We start from the raw sequence: 25320 nt of genomic DNA, 5'->3' as shown, positions 1-25320 counted from the left end.
CTGATGTCACGACGGCTGACGGCTCAAACCCACGCATGCGCGGTGGCCGTCTTCCCCTCCGCTGCCCCGCAAGATGTGGCGGCTTGATCTTGCGGGGCGGCGGAGGGGAAAGAGTGCGTCCCATTGAGACGCCGGCCCGACAATGGTGGGCACCAATCGCGGGTCAGTCCCCTCCCGAGCACGGCCGTGGTGCTCACTCCCCTTCCCTCTCCGCACCCCACAAGCCACAAACGGGCCTTTGGCGCCCATGTTCACAACGGCAGTGACCAGGTGTGGTTGCCACCGTCGTGAAACGGTCGCGAACGGCTGGCCGTTCGGCCCATCCGGGTCGGAGAATTGCCGGTCGCCGTGAAAAACGGCGAGCATTGATTCTTCTGAGCGGGGGGTGGGAGAATCGCGAGGGGCGCCAGGGGGTCGTGAAATGAGTCGCCCGGCCCTCCCACGATTCTCCCACCCGGCGTGGGGAGCAGAGAATCGCGCCCCATACTCCCGCACTTGCCCCATACACCTTGACATCTTCAGAGTCTAGAAATCTATTTCCTTTCTACATATATTCAGTGACTCCACAGCCTTTTGTGATGGAGAATTCCACAGGTTCGCCAGCCTCTGAGTGAAGAAATTTGTCCTCCTCTTAGTCCTAAATGGCATAGCCCGTTTCTCTCTCTTCTCCACCTCCTCTCCCCTCCTCCGGACACCACAGCCAGAGGAAAAGACACCCCTGCATCCTGTTGACCAGCCCGGATTACAAGCATCTCCATTTTCCTGTTTAATGCATTCCATACCTTACCACTATTATTTCTGCCCCTTGTTGCTTCTTAGCTCCACCCAGACTGATTCTGCATCTAGATTTCCTGAGCCATATATCCTCTCTCACTATTGCACTGTTACATCCTTATCTAACAAAGCCACCTCACCTCCATTTCCTTTTGCCAGTCCTTCCTAAATGTCGAATACCCTTGGCTATTCAGTTCCAAGCTTTGGCCACCCTGTAGCCATGTCTCCACACTCACAATTAAATTGTACCAGTGGATACCAATTTACTAATTTGTCTACCTTATTGCTATTGCTCCATGCATTCAGATAGTATCTTTAGACTTGTTGTTTTAACATTTTTACACATGGTTTTGTGTACTCTGGCCCTTGTCTAATTTGTCTCTAATTTTCTGTCTTTCATTTGTGTTTCCCTCTCTTGTATCTCCCCACTCAGGTTCCCGCCCCCCTGCCACTGTAGTTTAAACCTCCCCACCTGCACGAGGAAATACCCCTGCGAGGATATTGGTCCCGGTTCTGCTGGGGTGCAGCACATCCCACTTTTACAGGTGCCATCTTCCCCAGTATTGGTTCCAGTGCCTCAGGAATCGAAATCCCTCCCTGCTACACCTTCTCTCCAGCTACATATTCCTCTGGTCAGTTCTCCTATTCCTGCTCTCACTAGCACGAGGCCCTGGGAGTAATCCTCAGATTACTACATTTGAGGTCCAACTTTTTAATTTATTTCCTAGTTCCCTACCTTCATCTTTGAGGACCTCATCCCTCTTACGTCTGTTGTTAGGGAATATTGCAGCATGTGCCATGGTGTTTAGGAATATTGCTCTGTGTGTCCTTATGTTTGGAAATATTACAGTGAAATGAAAATTAAATGAAAATCACTTGTTGTCAAGAGTAAACTTCAACGAAGTTACTGTGAAAAGCCCCTAGTCGCCACATTCCGGCGCCTGTCCGGGGAGGCTGATACGGGAATCGAACCGTGCTGCTGGCCTGCTTGGTCTGCTTTAAAAGTCAGCGATTTAGCCCAGTGAGCTAAACCAGTGCAGCCTGCGTTTGAGAAAATTGCAGTGTACTTTTATGTTTGGGATTAATCATGATGTGAAGATGCTGCCGTTGGACTGGGGTGAGCACAGTAAGACGTCTTACAACACCGCGTTAAAGTCCAACAGGTTTGTTTCGAATCGCTACCTTTCGGAGCGCAGCCTTCACCTGGTGTTATAAGACTTCTTACCTTGGGTATAGTAGCGTGCATCCTGGGATTTGGGAATAATACAGTGTGAATTCTGGGATTTGGGAATATTGAAGTGTGTATCTTGATGCTTGGGAATCCTGGGATTTGGGAATATTTAGTTTGGGAATGTCGCAGTGTGTGTCCTGGGGTTTGGGAATATCACTGTGGAATAATAATCTTTATTGCCACAAGTAGGCTTACATTGCAATGAAGTTACTGTGAAAAGCCCGTAGTGGCCATATTCCGCACCTGTTCGGGTACACAGAGGGAGAATTCAGAATGTCCAGATTACCTAACAGCACGTCTTTCGGGACTTATGGGAGGAAACCGGAGCACCCGGAGGAAACCCATGCAGACACACTGAGAACGTGCAGACTCCGCACAGACAGTGACCCAGCCGGGAATCTGACCTGGGACCCTGCCGCTGTGAAGCCACAATGCTAACTACTGCTATGTGGTTTGGGAATATCAGTGTGTGTTATTCAAACATTGAAGGTTTTGGAATCTCGATGTTTGGGAATATTACAGAGCGTGTCCTGGGTTCTGGGAACATTGAACTGTGAATATTGCAGTGTATCCTGATTGGTAATATTAATGTCTATTATGTGGTTTGGAAATATTGTAGCGTGTAACCTGGGATTTGGTCAAATTAGTGTTTAATAATAATAATCTTTATTGTCACAAGTAGCCTTACATTGCAATGAAGTTACTGTGAAAAGCCCATAGTCGTCAAATTCCGGTGTCTGTTCGGGTACTTGGAGAAATCAGAATGTCCAAATTACCTATCGGCATGTCTTTTGGGACTCATGGGAGGAAACCGGAGTACCCGGAGGAAACTCGCGCAGACACGGGGAGGATGTCCAGACTCTGCACAGACAGTGACCCAAGCCGGGAATCGAACCTGGGACCCTGCCGCTGTGAAGCCACAGTGCTAACCACTGTGCTGACATGCTGCCCGTGTGTGTAATGGGGTTTGGGAATATTAGTGTATATAATGGGGTTTGGGAATATTAGTGTTTATCCTGATTGGGACTGTATTATGTGGTTTGGGAATATTGCATGAGCAATCTGATGTGAATAATGGGATTTGGGATTATTAGTGTATATTATGGGGTGTGGGAATATCGCAGTGAGTAATCTGAGGTTTAGGAATGTTAGTGTATTTTGGGGCTTGGGGAATATTGTTGTGTATAACCTGGAGTTTGGGAATATTAGTGTGTATTATAGAGTTTGGGAATATTCGTGTCTATTATTGGATTTGGGAAGATAATGTTTATTTTGGGGTTTGGGAATATTGTAGCATGCAACCTAGGGTTTAGGAATATTAGTGTGTATTATGGAGTTTGGGAATATTGTGCATTATGGGGTTTGGCTATATGGCAGTGTGTATCCTGATGTTTGGGAATATTAGGGCATATTATTAGATTTGGGAATATTGCAGTGTATATCCCAATATTTGGGAGTATTGGTCTGTTTATGGGGTATGGGAATATTTCAGTGCGTGATGTTTGGGAATATTAGTATGTATTATGGAGGTTGGGATTATTGCATGATGTGGCGATGCCGGCGTTGGACTGGGGTGAGCGCAGTAAAAAGCCTTACACCACCAGGTTTAAAGTCCAACATGTTTGTTTCAAACACTAGCTTTCGAAGTACTGCTCCTTCCTCAGGGCTGCACGTCAGCACAGTGGTTAGTACTGTGGCTTCACAGCGGCAGAGTCCCAGGTTCGATTCCCGGCTTGGGTCACTGTCTGTGCGGAGTCTGCACATTGTTGGACTTTAACCTGGTGTTGTAAGACTTTTTACTGGGATTATTGCAGTTTGTATGATGTTTGGAAACAATAGTGTGTATTATGGGGTTTGGCAACATGGCTGTTTGTGTCCTGATGTTTAGGAATATTAGTTTGTATTATGTGGTTTGGGAATATTGCAGTGAGTATGATGTTTGTGAATATTAGTGTGTATTATTGTTATATGGGATTTGGGACTATGTCTTGATGTTTGGGAATACTACAGTATATGCTGTGATCTTTGGGAATATTGCATTGTGCCTGGTCTTTGGGAATATTATGTCCCTTGATGTTTGAGAGTATTGGTTGAGTTCAGTAGATTGAGCGTATGTGTGTGTTGTTCTGAATCCACCCTGACCCATGCCCTGGATCCAAGTTTATTCATGTGCATTTTTCATTCCCACTCTGCAATTTCCAATTCTTAAAGGCAGCCAAATATTAATGGTGCAGCAGCATCAGATAAGGTGGCTGATGTATTCCAAAGATTAGAACAGTCTCACTGTGGGTCTGAGCTGAGTCTTCTCACCTTCAACAGGTGGGATTTTGGGGTCAGACCGGAGGAAGTGGAGGCCTTTCAGGGTTCCCTATCCAAGAAGGGGACGGAGAAATCTCAAAATCCGTACCACTGTTCCCTAGTGCCTATTACCATCTTTCCTATGACTTTCCCAGGAAGCAGCGATAAATGAGATGGAACAGCAAAAAAGTAATGACGACTGCCGTAATTTACCATAGTGGCCGGAGAAGGGGTGGTCCCGGAAATAGAAGGAAAGGGGAAATCCCAGTCAACTGATGAGTCCAAATTTTCCATAATTCTGGGTTTGATGGTGCATGAGACTTCTAGATGACATTCGAGGTGCAGAGATTGCCACCTGTACCTGACCTTTGGCTGTGTGCTGAGTATTATCAGTCGATTAGCATAAGGTGTTAGTGAGGCCACACCTGGAGTATTGTGTTCAGTTTTGGTCTCCTTACTTGAGAAAGGACGTACTGGCACTGGAGGGTGTGCAGAGGAGATTCACGAGGTTAATCCCAGAGCTGAAGGGGTTGGATTACGAGGAGAGGTTGAGTAGACTGGGACTGTACTCGTTGGAATTTAGAAGGATGAAGGGGGATCTTATCGAAACATTTAAAATTATGAAGTGAATAGATAGGATAGATGCGGGCAGGTTGTTTCCCCTGGCGGGTGAAAACAGAACTAGGGGGCATAGCCTCAAAATAAGGGGAAGTGGATTTAGGACTGAGTTTAGGAGGAACGTCTTCACCCAAAGGGTTGTGAATCTATGGAATTCCTTGCCCAGTGAAGCAGTTGAGGCTCCTTCATTAAATGTTTTTAAGGTAAAGATAGATAGTTTTTTGAAGAATAAAGGGATTAAGGGTTATGGTGTTCGGGCCGGAAAGTGGAGCTGAGTCCACAAAAGATCAGCCATGATCTCATTGAATGGCGGAGCAGGCTCGAGGGGCCAGATGACCTACTCCTGCTCCTAGTTCTTATGAAATAGTGGCAAGCTTCTGTGAAATTGTAAGGTTATCATTTGTGATGCTCGTTTTATCAGACATTAATGAGGACCAAAAGTCATTTTGTCTTCATCACTGCTCATGTTCTGTTGTGCTTCAGTTCTATATAAAGGTATGTTTAAATGAAGCTTAAGAAGAATTTCAAGACAAGCTTTGGCAACTGATAGAAAACAGTTTGCTCTTCATCAAAGTTAATGAGTTGAGTTCCTTCTCATTTCAGACAGATGTTGCCAATACGATGTGTGGATATAAAACTCTTAATCAAGATGTAAGTATTTTTAGCATGTAATATTTTATTTTCCCCTCTGTTACATCTAGTTCATCCTTTTCCCTACCTCTTCTAAGAATGTTGTTTCTGGCTACCCCTCAAACCAGCCACTTGTCACATGTGATACTCAATTGGGTCCACCTAACCCCAAAAATCACTTGGCTACAGATCTCTTTATAGCCTGAAGAAAAGAGCGGAATTCCAGAGTTTTTCTGAAATGATTTCCCTTGAGATCAAGTCAGCAACTGACCAAAAGTGATATTAAATAGCAGCCATTCACCACTCTAAGCCTGCTATTTTCAAACAAGAGTTAAGCAAACACAAAGCCTTCACTTACTGAGCTTCCACTATTGCATGGTAGCTTGGTGACATAGAAAATTGAAGCAGAAGGAGACCATTCGGCCCTTCGAGTCTGTTCCATCATTCATTATGATCATGGCTGATCGACAAGTTCAGTACGCTGAACCCGCCTCTTCCCCCCCCCCCCCCCCCCCCCCTCCACCCCATACCCCTTGATCCCTTTAGCCCCAAGAGCTGTATCCAATTCCATCTTGAAATTACACAATGTTTTGACCAAAACTTCTTTCTTTGGTAGCAAATTCCACAATTTCACCACTCTCTGGGTGAAGAAATTTCTCCTCACCTCGGTCCTAAAAGGTTTTGCTCTTATCAAACTATGTGCCCTAATTCTGGACTCCCCCACCATCCGGAACATTCTTTCTGAATCTACTCTGTCTAATCCTGTTAGAAATTTGTAGGTTTCTATGAGATTCCCTCTCGCTCTTCTAAACTCTTCTGAATATAACCCTAACCGATTTAGTCTCTCCTCATATGACAGTCCCACCATTCCAGGAATCAGCCTGGTAAACCTTTGCTGCATTCCCTCCATAGCAAGAATATCCTTCCTCAAGTAAGGACACCAAAACTGCACACAGTACTCCAGGTGTGGCCTCACCAATGTCCTATACAATTTCAGTAAAACATCCCTTTTCCTATACTCAAATCCTCTCGCTGTGAAGACCAACATACCATTTGCCTTCTTTACTGCCTGCTGCACCTGTGGGCTTTAATGCACGAGGACGTCAAGGTCTCGCTGAATATCCACCTCTTTCAATTTACACTGATTCAAATAATAATCTGCTTTCCTATTTTTGCTGCCTCACATTTATCCACATTATATTGCATCTGCCATGCATGTATCCACTCAGTCATTCTGTCCAAATCCCACTGAAGCATCTCTGCATTCTCTTCACCACATACCCTCCCACCCAACTTTGTATCATCTACAGATGTTGAGATCATACATTTAGTTCCCTCCTCCAAATCATTAATATATAATGTGAAATGTTGGGGTCCTAACACAGATCCCTGCGGTACCCCACTAGTCACTGCAAATGAGAAAAAGACCCATTTATTCCAACCTTTTTCTTCCTGTCTGATAACCAGCTTTTTATCCATCTCTAAGCACTACCCGTAATCCCATGCGCTTTAACTTTACATATTAATCTGCTTTGTGAGACATTATGGAAAGCCTTCTAAAATTCTAACTAAACCACATCCACCGGTTCTCCCTGGTCAACTACTAGTTACATCTTAAAAGAATTCTAGTAGATTTGTCAAGCATGATTTTCCTTTTGTAAATTCATGCTGACTTTGTCTGATTAGACCATTGTTTTCCAAATGCTGTGCTATGAAATCCTTGATAATGGACTCCAACTTCCATATTACCGACGCTAGGCTCACTGGTCTATAGTTCCCTGTTTTCTCTCTACCTTCCTTTTTGAATAGCGTTACATTACCCTCCAATCTGCAGGAACCATTCCAGCGTCCAAAGAATTTTGGAAAATAACCACCAAAGGATCTACTTTCTAGGGCCACTTCCTTAAATACTCTGGGATTAAGTTAATAGGCCCAGAGATTTGTCCGCCTTCAATCCCATTAATTTCCCCAAAACTATTTGTCAAAAGTCATTGGGGATTCAGCAGAAAATTTTCCAGTGACAGGAGTCATATCTGGCACCAAGGTTTGTAGTTATTGAAGGCACTGTGGAACCACCTTCACTACATGAACTAGAGTGATTCAAGAGAATACCCACAAATGCAATTTCAAAGGCAACAAGGGATGGGCAATAAATGCCATCCTTGGTAGCACCATCTAAATACTGCGAATTTCTTTCTAATTCTATTGAATGAGTGTTATTTCAAGTCTCAGCATGATGAGACCCAAACAAACAATATTGAACATGTTGTAATGATGTGGAGATGCCGGTGTTGGATTGGGGTGAGCACAGTAAGAAGTCTTACAACACCAGGTTAAAGTCCAACAGGTTTGTTTAAAACACGAGCTTTCGGAGCACTGCTCCTTCCTCAGGTGAATGGAGAGGTATGTTCCAGAAACATTTATATAGGCAAAGCTTTGTTACTGATTACTTTGTTACTGGAGGTTACTGATTCCGAGTCCTGGGCTGGTTCCGGGTCGTGGGTGTGGGGTGATTTTGGCTCCTACATTTAAAAAGTTCACTTTTTCTTGACACTTGTCTCATTGGTGGAGAAAGTTCTGATATACATTCATACGTCTGTACCGAAATGTATAGTTTATTCTGCCAGCACCATCAAGTATGAAGAGAAAGTGATCCACATTTCACATTTTATCCACAGCGTTTCAGTGTCCTTTATATCATCTATGTCGGTGGATGCACAGATGCGGTGTTGAATTGGTTCTTGGGACATTATGCAGTCATGGCTGGCCTTCTGCTCGGTATAATTGCACCACAGGTAACTTTTGCTTTATGATGGGTTTATAGCATGACTTGGACAGGTTGGGCGAGTGGGCAAACCAATGGCAGATGCAGTATAATTTGGATAAATGTGAGGTTATTCACTTTGGAAGCGAAAACAAGAAGGCAGATTACTACCTGAATGGCTATAACTTGGGGGAGGGGAGTGTGCAGTGGGACCTGGGTGTCCTTGTGCAGTAGGTGGTAAAGAAGGCAAATGATATGTTGGCTTTCATTGCGAGAGGTTTGAGTACAGGAGCAGGGAGGGACGTGTTGTTGCAGAGCCTTGGTGAGGCCCCACCTAGAATATTGTGTGCAGTTTTGGTCTCCTTTTCTGAGGAAGGATGTTCTTGCTCTTGAGGGTGTGCAGCAAAGGTTTACCAGGCTGATTCCGGGGATGGTGGAACTGACGTATGAGGAGAGATTGACCAGTTTAGGATTGTTTTCACTGGAGTTCAGACGAATAAGGGATATCTCATAGAGACTTATTAAATTCTAACAGGACTCGATAGGGTGGATGCAGGGAGGATGTTCCCGATGGTGGGTGTGTCCAGAACCAGGGGCCACAGTCTGAGGAATTGAAGTGGACCATTTAGGACAGAGATGAGGAGACATTTCTTCACACAAAGGTGGGTGAACCTGTGGAATTCATTATCACAGGAAGTAGTTGAGGCTAAGACATTGAATACATTCAAGATGAGGCTAGATATGGCACTTGAGGCGAATGGGATCAAGGGTTCTTGAGTTGGACAATCGGCCATGATCGTGACAAACGGCAGAGCCAGCTCAAAGGGCTGAATGGCCTCTTGCTCCTATTTCCTATGTTTCTATGTATGTTTCTATATCATGCTCAAAGCTTGGAATCATCAGTACTTTCCCAAATGTTGCTTGTATAGACTGACATTGGCGCCCTGATTTGCATGAAATCCCAGTCCCCAGCTCCTGTGAAGATTTACCAACCTTTAAACTACGAGTAAATGAAGTGTTTGCTTCTCGCTGTCATTCAGCACAAGAAGAAGCTCATTAATACTGAAGTTTAAGGAAATTAGACTGTTAAAATACAAAATAATTCTTAATGGGTAAGTCATGCACTTTTGTGGATCATAGAATGGCTTCAGCACAGAAGGAAGCTATTTAGCCTGTTGTTTGCACTGGATCTCTGAAGGAACACTTTGCCTATTGATGCTTCCCCACATATTCTGCCCAGCCCTGCATATTTTTCTTTTTAGATAATGACCGAATACGCTCTTGAACCTGCCTCCACCACTCTCAAACAGCACATTTCCTGGTATCGCCATCTTTATTTTGCCAATTGCCCTAAATCTGAGCCCTCTCATTTTCGCTCCCTCCTCCAGTGGGAACAGGATCTCCTTATCTACACTGTCCACACCCCTCATGATTTTGAATACCTTTATCAAATTACCTTTAATCTTCTTTTCACCAAGGAAAACTTACTGAACCATCCAACCCACCTGTATAATTAAAGTTCCTCATCCCTACAAATTCATGTGAATTTTCTGCATCCTCTCTTCACATCCTTCCTAAAGTGCGGTGCCTAGAACTGAACACAATTCTCCAGTTGAGACCAGAACAATGTTTATACAGGTTTAACTTCTCTTCCATGCTTTCGTACACTATGCTCCTATTTATAAAACCCAGGATGCTGTTTCTCATACTTCACAGGTTATGGGTGTCATGAGCTAGACTTGCATTTATTGCCCATCCTAACTGCCCTTGAGATGGTGGTGGTGGTGAGCTGCCTTTCTGGACCATTACAGTCCTCGTGGTGTAGGTCCACCTCCAGTGTTGTTAGGAAGGGAATGCTTTGCCACTTCAACTTTGTATTATTGTCATATTACGAAACCAGAATCCATAGTTTAAAAAAAATCCAGTAAGCACAGATTCTTGTGATCTGCAGACCGAGTTACAAATGATGACTTTTACACTAGTGCAAATTATGTAGTGATTTTATTCAAATCGTATTTACAGTGCAAAAGGAGGTCACTCGACCCATCGAATCTGCTCTGGCTCTTGGAAAGAGCATCACACTTAAGCCCTCAACTCCACCCAAACCCCGTAACCCAGTAATCCCACCTAACCTAAGGGCAATTTAGCATAGTGAGGGATCTCTGTGTCTATTCGGAATTAAAAGAGTTTCTAACTAGCCCTGCAACAGGCTAGTCAGTTTAATTGTCTTTAGCAAATACAGTAGTTGAGTTTTCATTCAATTACAGATCGTAGTAATTCTTCAAATCATAATACAGAGGATAAAATAACTAGGTAATTTAAACAAAAGGAAGATGGTGATTAGCAAAAGCAAGTAGCAAAGGAAATAGGTTTCAGAAATATAGATGGGGTGATCCTGGGATGAGTTTTTCCATTCTGGTAAGTGATTTTTAAGGATATTATTATCTTAAGGTCTAGCCTTTTTACTTCTGATTGGCTTTTACTAATTTATAATTTACTCAATTCAGCCAAAATGTCTGTCCATCAATTTAAGAGATATATGTATTTAAATATATTGGTGCAAATTTCCCATTCCATCGCTTGCCAATTTTCTGAATTAGCCACACCTGCAAGAAACATTAATTAGAGAAACAGTTTTCGTTAAGGCACTATCACCCTAGACTGGCTGTTACCATAGAAACGGGACTCCTCGTTCTTGGACAGCAGCCCCAGTTCTTACCATACATTTTAGCTAGTTGACATCACTGACTTTGTAGCCTCGAGCAACTTGCAGAAATAAATAAATTAAAGTCTATGATCTGGATTAACCCTTAGTGGATTCCCAGCTATTATTGCACTCACGTAATGCTTAATATGATTATAGTTAATTATTCTTAATGAGTTCTCTTTTAACCCTTTTACCTCTATCATCTCCCGTTACTCTCATGGTTCTAGCTGACTAGAAAAGTCAATTTCTAGCACATGGCCAATCCACCTAACCTGCACATCTTTGGACTGTGGGAGGAAACCGGAGCACCCGGAGGAAACCCACACGGACTCGGGGAGAACGTGCAGACTCCGCACAGACAGTGACCCAAGCCGGGAATCAAACCTGGCACCCTGGAGCTGTGAAGCAGCTGTGCTAACCACTGTGCTTCCCCCCAGGAAGGAGAAAGGCATTCATTGTAGGATAGACAAATAGTGCGATATGGGAAGGATCGGAAGATGCTGGCTGATTTGGAAGACCATTTGCTTCACCTTAAATCCTCCAACCTGAGAGATCCAACACAACCCCCTCCCATTGTATAGAATGCATCTGTTTCCTAAATAATTCTTAAGGACCTGGTCTTCATTTCTCTATCTAGAAATGTATTCAACCCGTTGATTACTCTTTGTAGATAAGAATTTTTGCAGGTGGTGGGGACAGTCAGGGGGAGGAGGGGAGGAACACGGGCCACCCACAGGGTCCGCCTATTCCTCCACCCCCCACCACAACGTCCGCCCATTTTCCCACCCAGGCCAGCCCACCCCTCACACCCATCACACAAAGCAGAACACCGAGGCAGGTTGTAACAATGGTAACATGTGTTTATTGTCGACAAATATATACAGCTTTGTGCCCTAACCCCTATAACTAAACTGTGCCCTGCACCCATGCCAGCTTAACTGGTGTCTACTTTTCTGGCCTTACGGGCCCTAACGCTGCATCTAGGTGGATCCCCAGATGGTACAGCAGGAGTGGGTGCGGCATGCTGTGATGCCCGCCCTGCGACATGGGTCCCAGTTGGCGGGCGAAACTGGGGTAACTGGGCCCGGATGGGCCCAACTGCTGCTTGAGTGCCCCAGGTGACATGGTGCAGCTTTGTTCTGCCCGCTGCCCACCAGATGCGCCCCTGCGGGAGGGGGGGGGGGAGGAGAGGAGAGGAGGAGTCCATGGTGCTGCGGTGTTCCGGAACCTCCCCTGTGAGAGTCACCGGCACAGGTCCCATCACCTCCTCCTCCCTCGGGGTGCCCGAGTTCCTCGGGCTACTCCATGGGGTGGGGGTGCAAGTGGGGCTATCCCCTGAGGCTTGCCCGATACATGGTGCTGCCAGTCCTGGAGGCCTGCTCTGATCTCGACCAAGGTCAGCATGCTTGAGGCCATTGAGCACAGGGAGTGGACCATCTACATCTGGGAATGCCCCACATCACGCTGCGACTGTGCCACCACCTTCTGATTTTGTGTCACATCAGCTAGTGACTGCGCCATCTCCTTCTGGGACTGGGCCAGGACCCCACTGTATCAGCGCCTGAGCAATGCCGCCAACATTCCTAACCATGGCCTGCTATGACTGGGCCACGCTCAGGAGCGCTACTGCAATTTCCCGGTGGCTGGGACATGTTCGCCTGCGAGGTGACAACCCTGCCCTGGTCCTCGGCCAGCTCCTCCGCATAATGTCCCAGGCCTTGGACATGCTGATCCATAGCCAAAAGCGTTGTCCCCAATGCCTCCACGGTCGCCGCCCGTGTAGTGTTGGCCTGGGTGGCACACATGGTCGGCATTACCTCCTATGCTGCATGAGGTGGCACAGTGGTTAGCACTGTTGCCTCACAGTTCCAGGGACCCGGGTTAATTTCCCACCTTGGGTGACTGTCTATGTCTGTGTGGGTTTCCTCCAAGTGCTCCAGTTTCCTCCCCTAGTCCAAAGATGTGCAGGTTAGGTGGACTGGCCATACTAAATTGTTCCTTAGTATCCAAAAGGCTAAAACATCTGCTTCCAGATGCTGCTTGCAAACCCGGCCGATCCTATAGCTCGAATATGGCCTCCAGAGGCCCTGCTCAAGCCTCACATGTACCACCTTCAAAATTACCCTGCACACCTCCCTCCAATACCCCTCCAGCTTTGGACAGGACCAAAACATATGTACATGGTTTGCAACCCTCACAAACATCCTCTACCCCCTCTGTTGCTCGTTCTGGGTGAGTGTGCTTAACACTCGATTTGGCTCTGTTTCGTTACTTAACGATACCTGGCGACTCCATCACCAGGTATCGTTAAGATACCGCCACAAGTTTCAAGGTCAAGTTCAAAGCAATAAACCATACACCAATTAGTAAGTTCAAACAAATGTTAATACAATTATAATACTACCCATGCACACGCTAAGATGATTAAACTATTCCTACCACTAAATAAACCAATACTTCTCTTAAAGGAACTGCCGAATCAGGGGACAAGGCCTCTTGCTCTGCACTGGTCCACAGACTTCAGGTTGGTACGGGTTAAAAAGGGGTCAGGAGTGTCTATCTCTGGTAGCGATCGTTGTGAGACACTTACTTGCTGGCGGCTACTGTCCAAAACCTCTCCTCTCTCTCGGTCAATGTCTTCTTCGGTAAAAGCTGGTCGAGAGGGCTGGTCAAGAGAGGAGGGCTGGTCAAGAAGAACGAACTAAGTTTGGGACCCGTCTTTTATAGGTCCTAGGGCTTTGCGCCCTTTTGGGCGGACCCTCTATCTGCTGGGAATCGATTGGGTCTCTTCCCAATCGATTTGTTTGAATCTCCCCCAATGCTGAGGCTGTCCCTCGGCTACTGGGCGGGCCTTCAGGTGCTTTGTCTTCGAACCCCGCTGGTGCCGGGGTGTCTGATTTCCCATACACTGTTGCAATCACTTCCCTATTTGTGTCCATTGTCCCTGGGATCGTTCCATTACTATGTTAACTATCCCAGAGATTGCCTCATTAGTATGCGGAATGTTCGTTTCGGTGCTGTCTGCTCTCTTAGCAGACAGAATACACATTGGCTTGGTGCAGCCTGCTTGTGCTGCAAACTTTGTCCATTTTAACCTGCAAGCTTTGCGTTCCTCCATTTTGTATTGAGGGAATGGCCAACTTCGGTGGCTACACCTCAAAGAGTCGATCATCCTCGCCTTTGTGAGGTGGGCCCTATACACTACCATAAGCTGTATTAGCCCCAACCTCGTGCACAAAGTTGTGGCATTCACCCTCCAGGGCACCTCACCACAACCCCTCCTCCATGCCCTTTCCCAAGTCTTCCTCCCATTTTGTTTTAATCCCCTCCAGCGGTGACTTCTCTTCTCTTCTCCCAGAATTGCTCCATAAATCGCCGACACCACTCCATTCCCCCTGTCGTCAGCACCTCCTCCAACAGCGTGGAGGCCGGCGCAACCAGAAAGCTCTGTACCTCCTTCTTAGCGGAATCTCGGACCTGCACATATCTAAACATTTCCTCTTGCCCTAACCCATATTTCACCCTGAACTCCTTCAAACCCGCAATCCTTTAACGCCCTTCTCCTCCTATCTCCCAAAACTCCCTTCCCACTTCCCTGGTACCCCCAAATCGGCATTTCCCTTGACCCCGCCCTCAGCCCAAAGTGCTGGCGCAACTGCCTCCAGATTTTCAACATCGCTATTACTAACGGACTCGCTGAGTGTGGTAGTATGACTAAGGGTATTACGGTACCTGGAAGTATGAGCTGCCATTGGTGCAGAGGGCTCGCTGCCCATTGGCCCAGGTATGTCATGTGCCTCTCAGCCGATTGGCTGAGAGGTATGTAGCTCTGCCTAGGAGGCGGGGTATAAAAACCCGTGTTCCCCGGCAGTCTGCCATTCTTCTGTACGTCTGCTGCCGGGTACACTTCTTGTGTATTAAAGCCTATCGTTCGGACTTTATCTACGTTTTGTATCCATTGATTGTGTATCACTGAGTATTTCCCTGGGTCTATCGGGAGTGGCGCTGTTGCTGATGCCCTCAGTCCTGACCCCCTAAACGGACTCTCCTCCATTCTAACCCACTAGGAGTCCCCCCCTCTAACCCAGCTCCTCACCTTCGCCGCCCAGTAATTATATAGTAAATTCGGAAGACCCAACCCTCCCGACTCCCGTCCTCTCTGCAACAGCACCTTCCTAATCCTAGCCCCTCCCTCTTCCCAACCCCCCCCCCCCCCCCCCCCCCATATAAACGAGCCAATCATCTTTTCAACCTCCTTGAAAAATGCCTTTGGCAAGAAAATCAACAGGCACTGAAAAATAAACAAGAATTGCGGCAACATGTTAATTTTAATCGCCTGTACCCTATCTGCCAGCGACAGAGGGAGACCATCCCACCTTGTCAGATCCGCTTTCATCCTTCCCACCAGAATAGTAAACTTATACCTATGGAAGACCCCCCCACCCGCAATCCCGTGCACCCCTATACAGCAGCCTTACCCAATCTACAAATCGTGGCCCAATCCCGAACCGCCATCAAAAATCCCCGCACTACTCAGTCAAACATCTTCTCGGTGTCCATTGTGACAACCACTTCTGTCTCCCTCCCCTCTGCCGGCACCATAACCACATTCAATACCCTCCTAATGTTCGAAAAGAGCTGCCTCCCCTTCACAAACCCCGTCGGATCTTCCCCTATTAGCTTCGGGAAGTACTCCTCCAACCTGCCCGCCAATACCTTCGCCAACACCTTTGCGTCTACATTCAAAAGTGATATGGGCCTATACGGCCCACATTCTTGCAAATCCTTATCCTTCTTGAGTGACAGGGAGATCGATAACTGCCGCAAAGCCTGTGGCAACATCCCCTTCCCTATCACCTCCTCAAACATCCCCACCATCAGTGGCGCCAATCTATGCTCCACCGGAAACCCATCTGGCCCTGTTACCTTCCCCTACTGCAACCTCTCAATCGCATGTTTTATCTCCTGCTCTGCTATCGCCCACTCCCAATATGGCCTTGTTCCCCTTCCCCGACCTCGGGTATTCCAAATCATCCAGAAATTCTTGCACCTCCCAGTCTTCCCCAGGCAGCTAGAACCTATACAATCTCACGTAAAACTCCTCAAACACCCTAGTAATCCGATCTGTTTTCGCTAGAATTTAAAAGGTTAAGGAGTGATCTGATCGAAGTTTTTACGGTACTAACAGGGAAAGACAGGGTGGATAAAGATGATAAGAGCAAATTCCTGCAGATGCTGGAATCTGAAACCAAAAGAGAAAATGCTGGAAAATCTCAGCAGGTCTGGCAGGATCTGTAGGGAGAGAAAAGAGCAAATGTTTCGAGTCCATAAGACGCTTTGTCAAAGGTAGATAAATATGAACTGTTTCTACTGGTTGGAGATTCTAAAACTAGGGGGCATAGTCTAAAAATTAGGGCCAGACCATTCAAGAGAGATGTTAAGTAGAACTTCTTCACTCAAAGGGTGGTAGATGTTTAGAACTCTCTCCCACAAACAGCAGTTAAAGCTAGATCAGTTGTTAATTTTAAATCTGAGATTTTTGTTCAGCAAAGATATTAAGGGATATGGGCCAAATGGAAATGTATATAATCTTTATTATTATTGTCACAAGTAGGCTTACATTAACACTGCAATTAAGTTATTGTGAAAATCCCCGAGTTGCCATACTCTGGCACCTGTTCGGGTACACTGGGGGAGAATTCAGAATGTCCAATTCACCCAACAAGCACATCTTTCGAGACTTGTGGGAGGAAACTAGAGCACCTGGAGGAAACCCACGCAGACACTGGGAGAACGTGCAAACTCCACACAGTCACCCAAGGTCAAAATCAACCATAGTGGGCCGGATCTCGAATGACGATGAGTCAGAATACAGAAGGGAACCTAGTGGAGTGGTGCAGCGACAACAATCTCTCTCTCAATGCCAGCAAAACTAAAGAGCTGGTCATTGAATTCAGGAAGCAAAGTACTGTACACACCCCTGTCAGCATCAACAGGGGTGAGGTGGAGATGGTTAGCAGTTTCAAATTCCTCTGGGTACACATCACCAGAAATCTGTCCTGGTCCACCCACGTCGACACTATCACCAAGAAAGCAAAACAGCGCCTGTACTTCCTCGGGAAACTAAGGAAATTCCACATGTCCACATTAACTCTTACCAACTTTTACAGATGCACCATAGAAAGCATCCGATCTGGCTGCATCACAGCCTGGTATGGCAACTGCTCGGCCCAGGACCACAAGAAGCTTCAGAGTCATGAACACAGCCCAGTCCATCACACGAACATCCCTCCCATCCATTGACTCCATCTAAATCTTCGCTGCCTGGGGAAAGTGGGCAGCATAATCAAAGACCCCTCCCACCCAGCTTACCCACTCATCCAACTTCTTCCATCGGGCAGGAGATACAGAAGTCTGAGAACATGCACAAACTGACTCAAAAAAAGCTTCTTTCCCGCTGTTACCAGACTCCTAAACAACCCACGTATGGACTGACCTCATTAACACTACACCCCTCTATGCTTCATCCGATGTCGGTGCTTACGTAGTTACATTGTGCACCTTATGTTACCCAACACGCCAAATATGGCCTCCTGGGGACCCGGGTCCAGTTTCACGTGCACCACTTTAGAGATTACCCTAAAAACCTTCTTCCAGTAATCCTCTAGCTTTGGACCAAAACATGTGAACGTGATTAGCCTCCCCCGCATCCCCCCGCAACGTTCATACGCATCTACTCCTTCAAAGAATCGGCTCATCCTCGCCTTCGTGAGGTGTGCTCTGTGTACCACCTTCAGCTGTATCAGCCCCAACCTCGCGCACGAGGTGGAGGCATTCGCTCTCCGGAGGGCCTCACACCAGACCTCCTCCTCTATAACCTCTCCCAACTCTTCCTCCCACTTTGCTTTGATCTCTTCCAGTGGTGCTTTCTCCTCTTCCAAAATAGCCCGTAAACCGCTGACACTGCCGCCTTCTCCAGTCCCCCTGTCGTCAGCACCTCCTCCAGCAATGTGGAGGCTGGCTCCACCGGGGAGCTCTATCTCCTTTCTGGCAAAATCTTGAACCTGCATGTATCTAAATATTTCCCCCTGCTCCAGCCCATACTTCACTTCCAGCTCCTTTAGCCCTGCAAACCGACCCCTAAGAAACAAACCTTTTAGTGTCTTAATCCTCTTCCCCTCCCATTTCCAAAAATATCCATCCCACCTCCCTGGCTCAAATCTGTGGTTCCCCCGAATCAGCATTTCCCTTGACCCTGCCCCCAACCCAAAGTGTTGGCGAAACTGCCTCCAAATTCTCAATGCAGCTATTATTACCGGACTCCGAGTATTTCCCCGGGGCTATCGGGAGTGGCGCTGTCTGTTGCTAGTGCTTTCAATCCCGACCCCCTGCACAAACTCTCCTCCATTCTGACCCACTGAGAATCAACCCCTCTGACCCAGCTCCGCACCTTCTCCACATTCGCCGCCCAGTAGTAATACATCAGGTTCGGAAGACCCAAACCCTTCCCCTCTGTAGCAGCACCTTTCTAACTCTGCCCGCCTTCCCTCCCCATATGAATGATTTAATCTTTCCCTCAAACTCTCTGAAAAAAGCCTTTGGCAGGAAAATCAGCAGGCATTGAAGGATAAACAGAAATCGCGGCAACACATTCATTTTAACCGCCTGTACCCGGCCCGCCAGTGGCAGAGGGAGACCATCCCACCTTGCCAGATTAGCTTTCACTCTCCTCACCAAACTAGAAATGTTGCACCTGCGGATGTCCCCCCCCCCCCCCCCACTCCCGGACAACCTGCACCCCCAGGTACCGAAAGTGAGTCCCTGCCCTACGGAATGGCAGCCCCCCCCCACCCTTGCCCCCACCCCTGGGTGAGACACCACAAAATACTCACACTTGTCCAGATTTAGTTGTACCCGAGAAAGACCCAAACACTCGAAGCAGCTTCAATATTCCCCCTATCGACACAATCGTTTCCGACACGTATAATAGCAAGTCATCGACATATAAGGACACCCTATGCTCTAAACCCGCACTATTCCTTTCCATACCCCCGAACTTCTTAATGCGACGGCCAACGGCTCAATCACGAGTGCAAACAGTAGTGGGGACATAGGACATCCCTGATAGTCCCACAGTGGGGAGAAAGGTATATCAAGTTGATGTTGTTTGTGCAAACACTCGCCCTCGACTCCTTATATAGTAGCTTTACCCAATTCACAAATCTTGGTCCAATCACAAACCGCTCCAGAACTGCCATCAAATACCCCCATTCTACCCGTCAAACGCCTTCTCAGCGTCCAGTGCCACAACCACCTCTGTTTCCTTGCCCTCTGCCGGTGCCATAACGACGTTCAATACCCTTCTAACGTTTGAAAAGAGCTGCCTCCCTCTCGAACCCTGTCTAATCTTCACCTATCAACTTCGGGAGGCACTCCTCCAGCCTACCCGCCAGTCTCCCCCAGGTGGCTCTGACCTGTACAACCTCTCATAAAATTCCTCAAAAATCTTGTTAATCAGATCCGGAGCCACCACCAACTTCCCTGCCCTATCCCTCACCTGTACAATTTCCCTTGCCGCTGCTTTCCTCCAGAGCTGAACTGCTAGCATACTTATGTTGTTATCTCCATGTTCGTAAATTGCACCCCTTGCTCGTCTCAGTTGGCGCACCGCCTTCCTGGTAGATATTCGGTCAAAGCTCGCCTGTAGTTCCTTCCTCTTTTTCAGCTTTGCTGGGTCTCCATCTTCTGCATAACTCCTAGCTACCTCCACCATCTCATCTATTACCCTCTGCTGCTCCAACCTCTCCTCTTTGTCTACCCTGGCCTTAAACAAAATCACCTCCCCCCTCACCACCTCCTTTAGAGCCTCCCAGACGACCGCCTTCGACACCTCACCCGTACAGTTCAAACCTACATATTCCTTAATTATCTTTTCAATTTTGTCACAGAACACTTGATCCCCCAAAAGTCCCACATCTAATTTCCACCCCAGCCTCTGTGCTACCCCCTTCTCCAGCACCATATCCACCCAATGCGGAGCATGATCTGACACTGCAATTGCCGAGTATTCCGCACCCTTAACCCCAGCCAGCAAAGCCTTCCCCATGAAAAAGCCGAGCATACCTTATGGACTGCTGAGAAAAACGAGTACTCCCGCTCCCTCGGGTGGAGAAACCTCCATGGGTCCACCTCTCCCATTTCCACCATTAGCCCAGCCAACGCCTTTGCCTCCCACGCCCCCCCCACCCGCAATAGGACCAACGAGCGTGGCCATGATCTGTCCAACCTGTGCTCCTGCACCATGTCCCAGATCCCCCCCGTGATCAGTTTGTGTGTGTCCAATGAGCTCATTGGAGATGACCCCAAACACCTTTGCGAATCCCACATGGTCCCACTTGAAGCCGTATACACTTAACAACGCCACTAACCTTCCCCAGCGCCCCTGTCACAATCACATATCTACCCCCCTGATCTGCAACCATCTTCTCCATCTGGAAGCGTACTCTTTTGCTGATCATTACCGCTACCTCTCGAGCCCTTCCGTCAAATCCAGAGCGAAACACCAGTCTATACCAGCCCTTTTTAAGTCTCACCTTGTCCTTCACCCTCAAGTGAGTCTCCTGCAGCATTGCCACATTGGCTTTCAAACTTTTAAGATGCACAAGCACCCTTGACATCTTGATCGGACCTCCTAACCCCCTCACGTTCCACGTGACTATCCTAATTGGGGGTCTCTCACCCCCCACCCTTCTTATCCACCATCATCATACCACCGGGCCCTGCCCCATAAGCCTGACCCGCCTTTATCCATTATTAACATCGAACCCCTTCTCTCCCCCCTCCCCTCTACATTTCCTCTCGAAAAAGCATCTCGCAGCATCAATCCCCCCCCCACTCGCCTCCTAGGCCCATCAAAACCTGCTAACCAGCCTCCAATGTCCGCAGCCCTCCTCTCACCTCACCTCCGTTCACTAGCCGACTTTAGTTAGCTAGCGCGGGTGGCTCCCCCCACCAAGATATACCGTCCCCTCCCACCCAGTCCCAGAGAAAGAGAAAACGAAATGCAACAATCCAACCCATACAATTCCCTAAACTAAGATATAACCGTCGCAACACAGAATGCCAATTAACCCAACCAATAACTTGAACTCTGTAACAATGTAAAGAGAAGTAAATTACAATACACGTCAGGAAAAATAAAGTTTTAGCATTTATACATTTTCCAACCCCAATCACAGTCCAGTCTCTCTTCCAGCACCGCTCCTCACATCTGTCCCAAGCCTTCTGCCCTCACGAGCGCCTCAGCCGCCTCCGCTGTCTCGAAATTCCTGGTAGATCCGAACTCCAGCGCCATCCCACTGCACCTCGCGCTTCTGCTTCCCCCAGTTTAACACCTTCTCCTTCATGCAGTACTTCTGGAAGCAGATAATTACTGTTCTTGGTGGCTCATTCACTTTGGGCTTCAGCCTTAATGATGAGCTCGGTCCAGCTCATACTGGGAGGGGTGCTCACCCTCCCCCTTCAGCTCCGCCAACTTCTTAGCGAAGTACTCTGTTGGCCTTGGACCCTCTATCCTTTCGGGCAAGCCCACAATTCTCAGATTACGCCGCCTCGAGCCGGTCTCCAAGTCCTCTAGCTTTGCTCGGAGTCCTCTGTTGACCTCCACCACCCTCCGCAGCTCATCCCCCATCGAGGTGAACTGGTGCAACACGGCCTCCTCCACTTCCTTTATCTTCTCACCCTGCTCTCTCACCTCGGCCGATGTCTTTGCCACAGCTATTCTCACCGGGGCGATTGCCTCCTCACCGATGACTTCAATGCGACTGCCGTCTCCTTCCTCAAAGCCTCCATGTGCCTCGCAAACTCCTTTTCCAGCTCCACCACCATCACCTCGGTCATCTTCTCCACCGTAAGTAGTGTGGCCCCACCATGCGGGCTGGCATCCGCCATCTTATCAGCACTTTTGCTCATCCCCTCATTCAACGGCGAGCCCGTGTTTCCTCCCTTTCTCAACGCTGCTTTTCGCATCATTTAACGGCTTCTTATTTATACTTTTTATTTTTTTCACCCTTCCTTCTTCAATCTCTTTTTTTTTAATAGAAAAAGCAAAAAAAATGTTTTCTTCCTTCAAAAAAAAAGTGTGAAAAAAAACTTTCACCAAATTTCTTTAAAATTTCTTTCTCTTCTTTTATGTATTCCTCCAGAATTTCCCTGGGACCAGGCTTCAGTCTTCCTACCACGTTCTAGGCGGGAGCCATCCGATGTGGGACATCTCACCTACATTGCGCCCTGGCTTCGAGCCTGTGGCCTCCATTTGGCTCCGCCCCCACTGCTCCTTTCAAATTTTCAGGAGCAAGGGGAGAAAAAAAAAAATGTTCTCCATGCTCTTTGAGCCCTTCGGCTCTCAGCTTGTTTCTTAGGGAACAAAGTCGTGATCCCCACTCCTCCTCCACTTGCAGCCGCTCCACCGATCCCACTGGGACCAGTCTCTCCTCACCGGCCCTTTCAACCCTCCGGCTCTATGAAATGGAGCTTTGACGCTTTAACAGAGTGAGGGAGGTGTTGCTCGTTACGCTTTCCTTCATTTGCTCTGTTTTAATTACCTTTGCTCAAGAGTCGCCAGGTATCTTTGTGATACCACCACCAGGTTCAAAACCGAATACTGATCAATGACTCGATACACTAGTTAGTAAGTTTGAAATCAATGCACATTTATTTACACACACAGTCAATTGTCACTCATGCACAAACTCTACTCACTAAACTACAACTACTACTAAAAGCCTATACTTAGCTTTGGGCGCCCACTCAGTCAGAGGAACAATGGCTGTTGTCCGGTTCTTATACTGCTGGCTTCGAACTGGTATAGATTAGTAGCTAGGAGCGCCTATCTCGTAGCGTGCGTTGACCTTAGACTTACTTGACTGGTGCTTGGCGGGCCTCTCGTCGCTGAGAGCCAAAGGTGAAGGTGAAGAAGAAGAGAGCGCTCTGACCTTGGGGACTCGGTTTTATACCCCAAAGGGTTTCGCTCCCTTCTGGGCGGTTCCTGAACTTGGTCCCAATTAATTGGAACATGTTCCAATCGTTTGTATTGATTCTCTCCAATAAAGTGGTCATTCCTCGATTGCTGGGCGGGCCCTAGGTAACCGTTGTCCTGCCTTTGTTTTAGCCTCCACTGGCGCCGGGGAGTCTGCCCTGGTACCGATTGCTTAAATGTTTCTCTTTTGTCCCCGGAGATAGCTCATTACTATGCTAATGGCTTGTAGTATCAGTTCTGCCTGGGATCCACAGGCAAACGTTGCACCTGCTTGTTTTCCTAGTACTGTCCAATTTTCCCTGTACTCTTTTTGTGAGTGTCCATTTTGGAATCGGGACGTGGCCACCCCAGGTGGTTACAGGAGGCAGAGACGACCCCGGAGAAGTTTAATTTTTTTTTAAACCCAGCGAGGAATCCCCCGAAAACGACCGCGATATCACGGACCGGCGGGAGCTACTCCTTAACGTGGCTGCACCGCTCACGAATGCCACCGGAAGGCCTCTTTTCATGTACTTAATGATCTGTTGAGCTGCTCGCAGAAAAATACTTTTCACTGTACCTCGGTACACGTGACAATAAACAAATCCAATCCAATCCAAAATCGAGCCCGGGTCCCTGGCACTGAGGCAGCAGAGCAGTGTTTGCCACCATGCTACCCATTCCTCGTCCTGCCTATGTCATGTGCATCTTTACCCTTCCACATCTGTTCCTTTCCAGCCCTGAGGAGATGCCCTTAACCGTAGAACCAGGCAGGCAGCACAACTTTCAAGCCTCTCACTCTTGGCTGCAGAGAACAATATCTATCTCTTTGATTATATTGTCCCCTACAACTACACTCCCCCACCAGTTTTATTATCCTCCCTGCAGTCCCTGTTCTCGTTCACACAGTCTGCAAGAGTCTGGAACCTGTTGGACAACTGTAATGGCTGAGATTCCTCAACTTACCTTTGGGAAGCGCGGTAGCACAAGTAATTAGCACTGTGGCTTGACAGCGTCAGGGCCCCAGGTTCAATTCCCTACTGGGTCACTGTCTGTGCAGAGTCTGCACGTTCTACGCCTGTCTGCGTGGGTTTGCTCTGGTTTCCTCCCACAGTCCAAAGACATGCACGTTAGGTGGATTGGCCATGATAAATTGCCCTTAGTGACCAAAAAAGGTTAGGAGGTGTTATTGGGTTACGGGGATAGGGTGGAAGTGAGGGCTTAAGTGGGTCGGTGCAGACTCGATGGACTGAATGGCCTCCTTCTGCGCTGTATGTTCTATCACCATTCCTGTCTCACTTGCAGTCACACCCTCGTGTTCCTAACCTCAGATATAATCTGCAGAACCTGTCTGCAGCCTGGAACAAAGTGTGCAGGTAACTTGTCCGCCCCTGAGTCATCAATGTCTGATGCTCAGACTAAAGCTCATTAACTCGGAGCCAAAATTCCTCAGGTAGCAGGCACTCCTGTGGGTGTGGTTGCAATGGAACACACTGGAGCCCACCAGCCACTCTACCGTCTTTACTGTATTTTATTTAACTAATTAGATTTCAAGTTGAAAAATATCACTCAATGAGTTTTTGTAGTTATATTAGAGAATTTATTGAGTTGAGCTATAAATTTAAGGCAATACTTACAGATCAGCCACGATTGAATGGTGGAGCAGGCCCGATGGGCCGAATGCCCTATCTCCCTACTGCCAGTTTAAACCACTGCCCCAATTTAGAGAGAGAGAAAATAACACTCTCCAACTACTCTACCTAATTAGTGCCTCTGTACTTGAGCTGTCAGGTTTTGCTGTCTCTGAGTCTGAAGCTTATTCAAGAGAATTGGCTCGGCAACTTAACTCTTAATACATGGTTCACCGTTGATTTCAATTGGCTGCATTATTTCTACTTCACAAGTGCAGATTGTATGTCTGCAGCAATATATCGGACAGGTTTTGTCTTGAATTATATTTGTGGGACCTGCTTGACAAGATTATTCCAGAAGAAATATCTTTTATAAAACAAAAAGCATCGCAATTCAATATTAAAACCTTTTTATTGCACACTTGTGTAAACTCTTGAGATGAAAGAAGCAATAAATTCAGAACTCCTGACGTGCAACTTCTTTAATTTTCTTGTATTAATACTGAATGATAGACAAGTGTGATTTTCCTATACTTCAGTGAGTCAGAACTGCAGCTCTGCTCCTGGTACGATGTCTCGCCTGAGACACTGGCAGGGCACAGAACCAGACTCTGCCTGCTGTAGAGCCTCCATTCCTGCCTTTCAGGTTGT

At 47.3% G+C, this 25320-nt stretch overlaps 1 protein-coding gene across 3 annotated transcripts in view; it reads left to right on the top strand.

Annotated features, from left to right (window-relative positions):
- The window catches only part of tspan15 (tetraspanin 15), a 168886-nt gene that overhangs the window by 117979 nt on the left and 25587 nt on the right, over positions 1 to 25320 (top strand). For all 3 annotated transcript variants that reach the window (XM_038821706.1, XM_038821707.1, XM_038821708.1), the window contains exons 6-7: positions 5525 to 5572; positions 8230 to 8346. In XM_038821706.1, coding sequence (XP_038677634.1) covers positions 5525 to 5572; positions 8230 to 8346 — 165 coding nt within the window. The remainder of the gene's footprint in view (positions 1 to 5524; positions 5573 to 8229; positions 8347 to 25320) is intronic.

The sequence above is a fragment of the Scyliorhinus canicula genome, chromosome 16 (assembly GCF_902713615.1).
Source record: "Scyliorhinus canicula chromosome 16, sScyCan1.1, whole genome shotgun sequence".
Lineage (NCBI taxonomy): Eukaryota > Metazoa > Chordata > Chondrichthyes > Carcharhiniformes > Scyliorhinidae > Scyliorhinus > Scyliorhinus canicula.
Note: the sequence above shows the minus strand (reverse complement) of the source record. Positions and strands in the feature narration are given on the sequence as shown.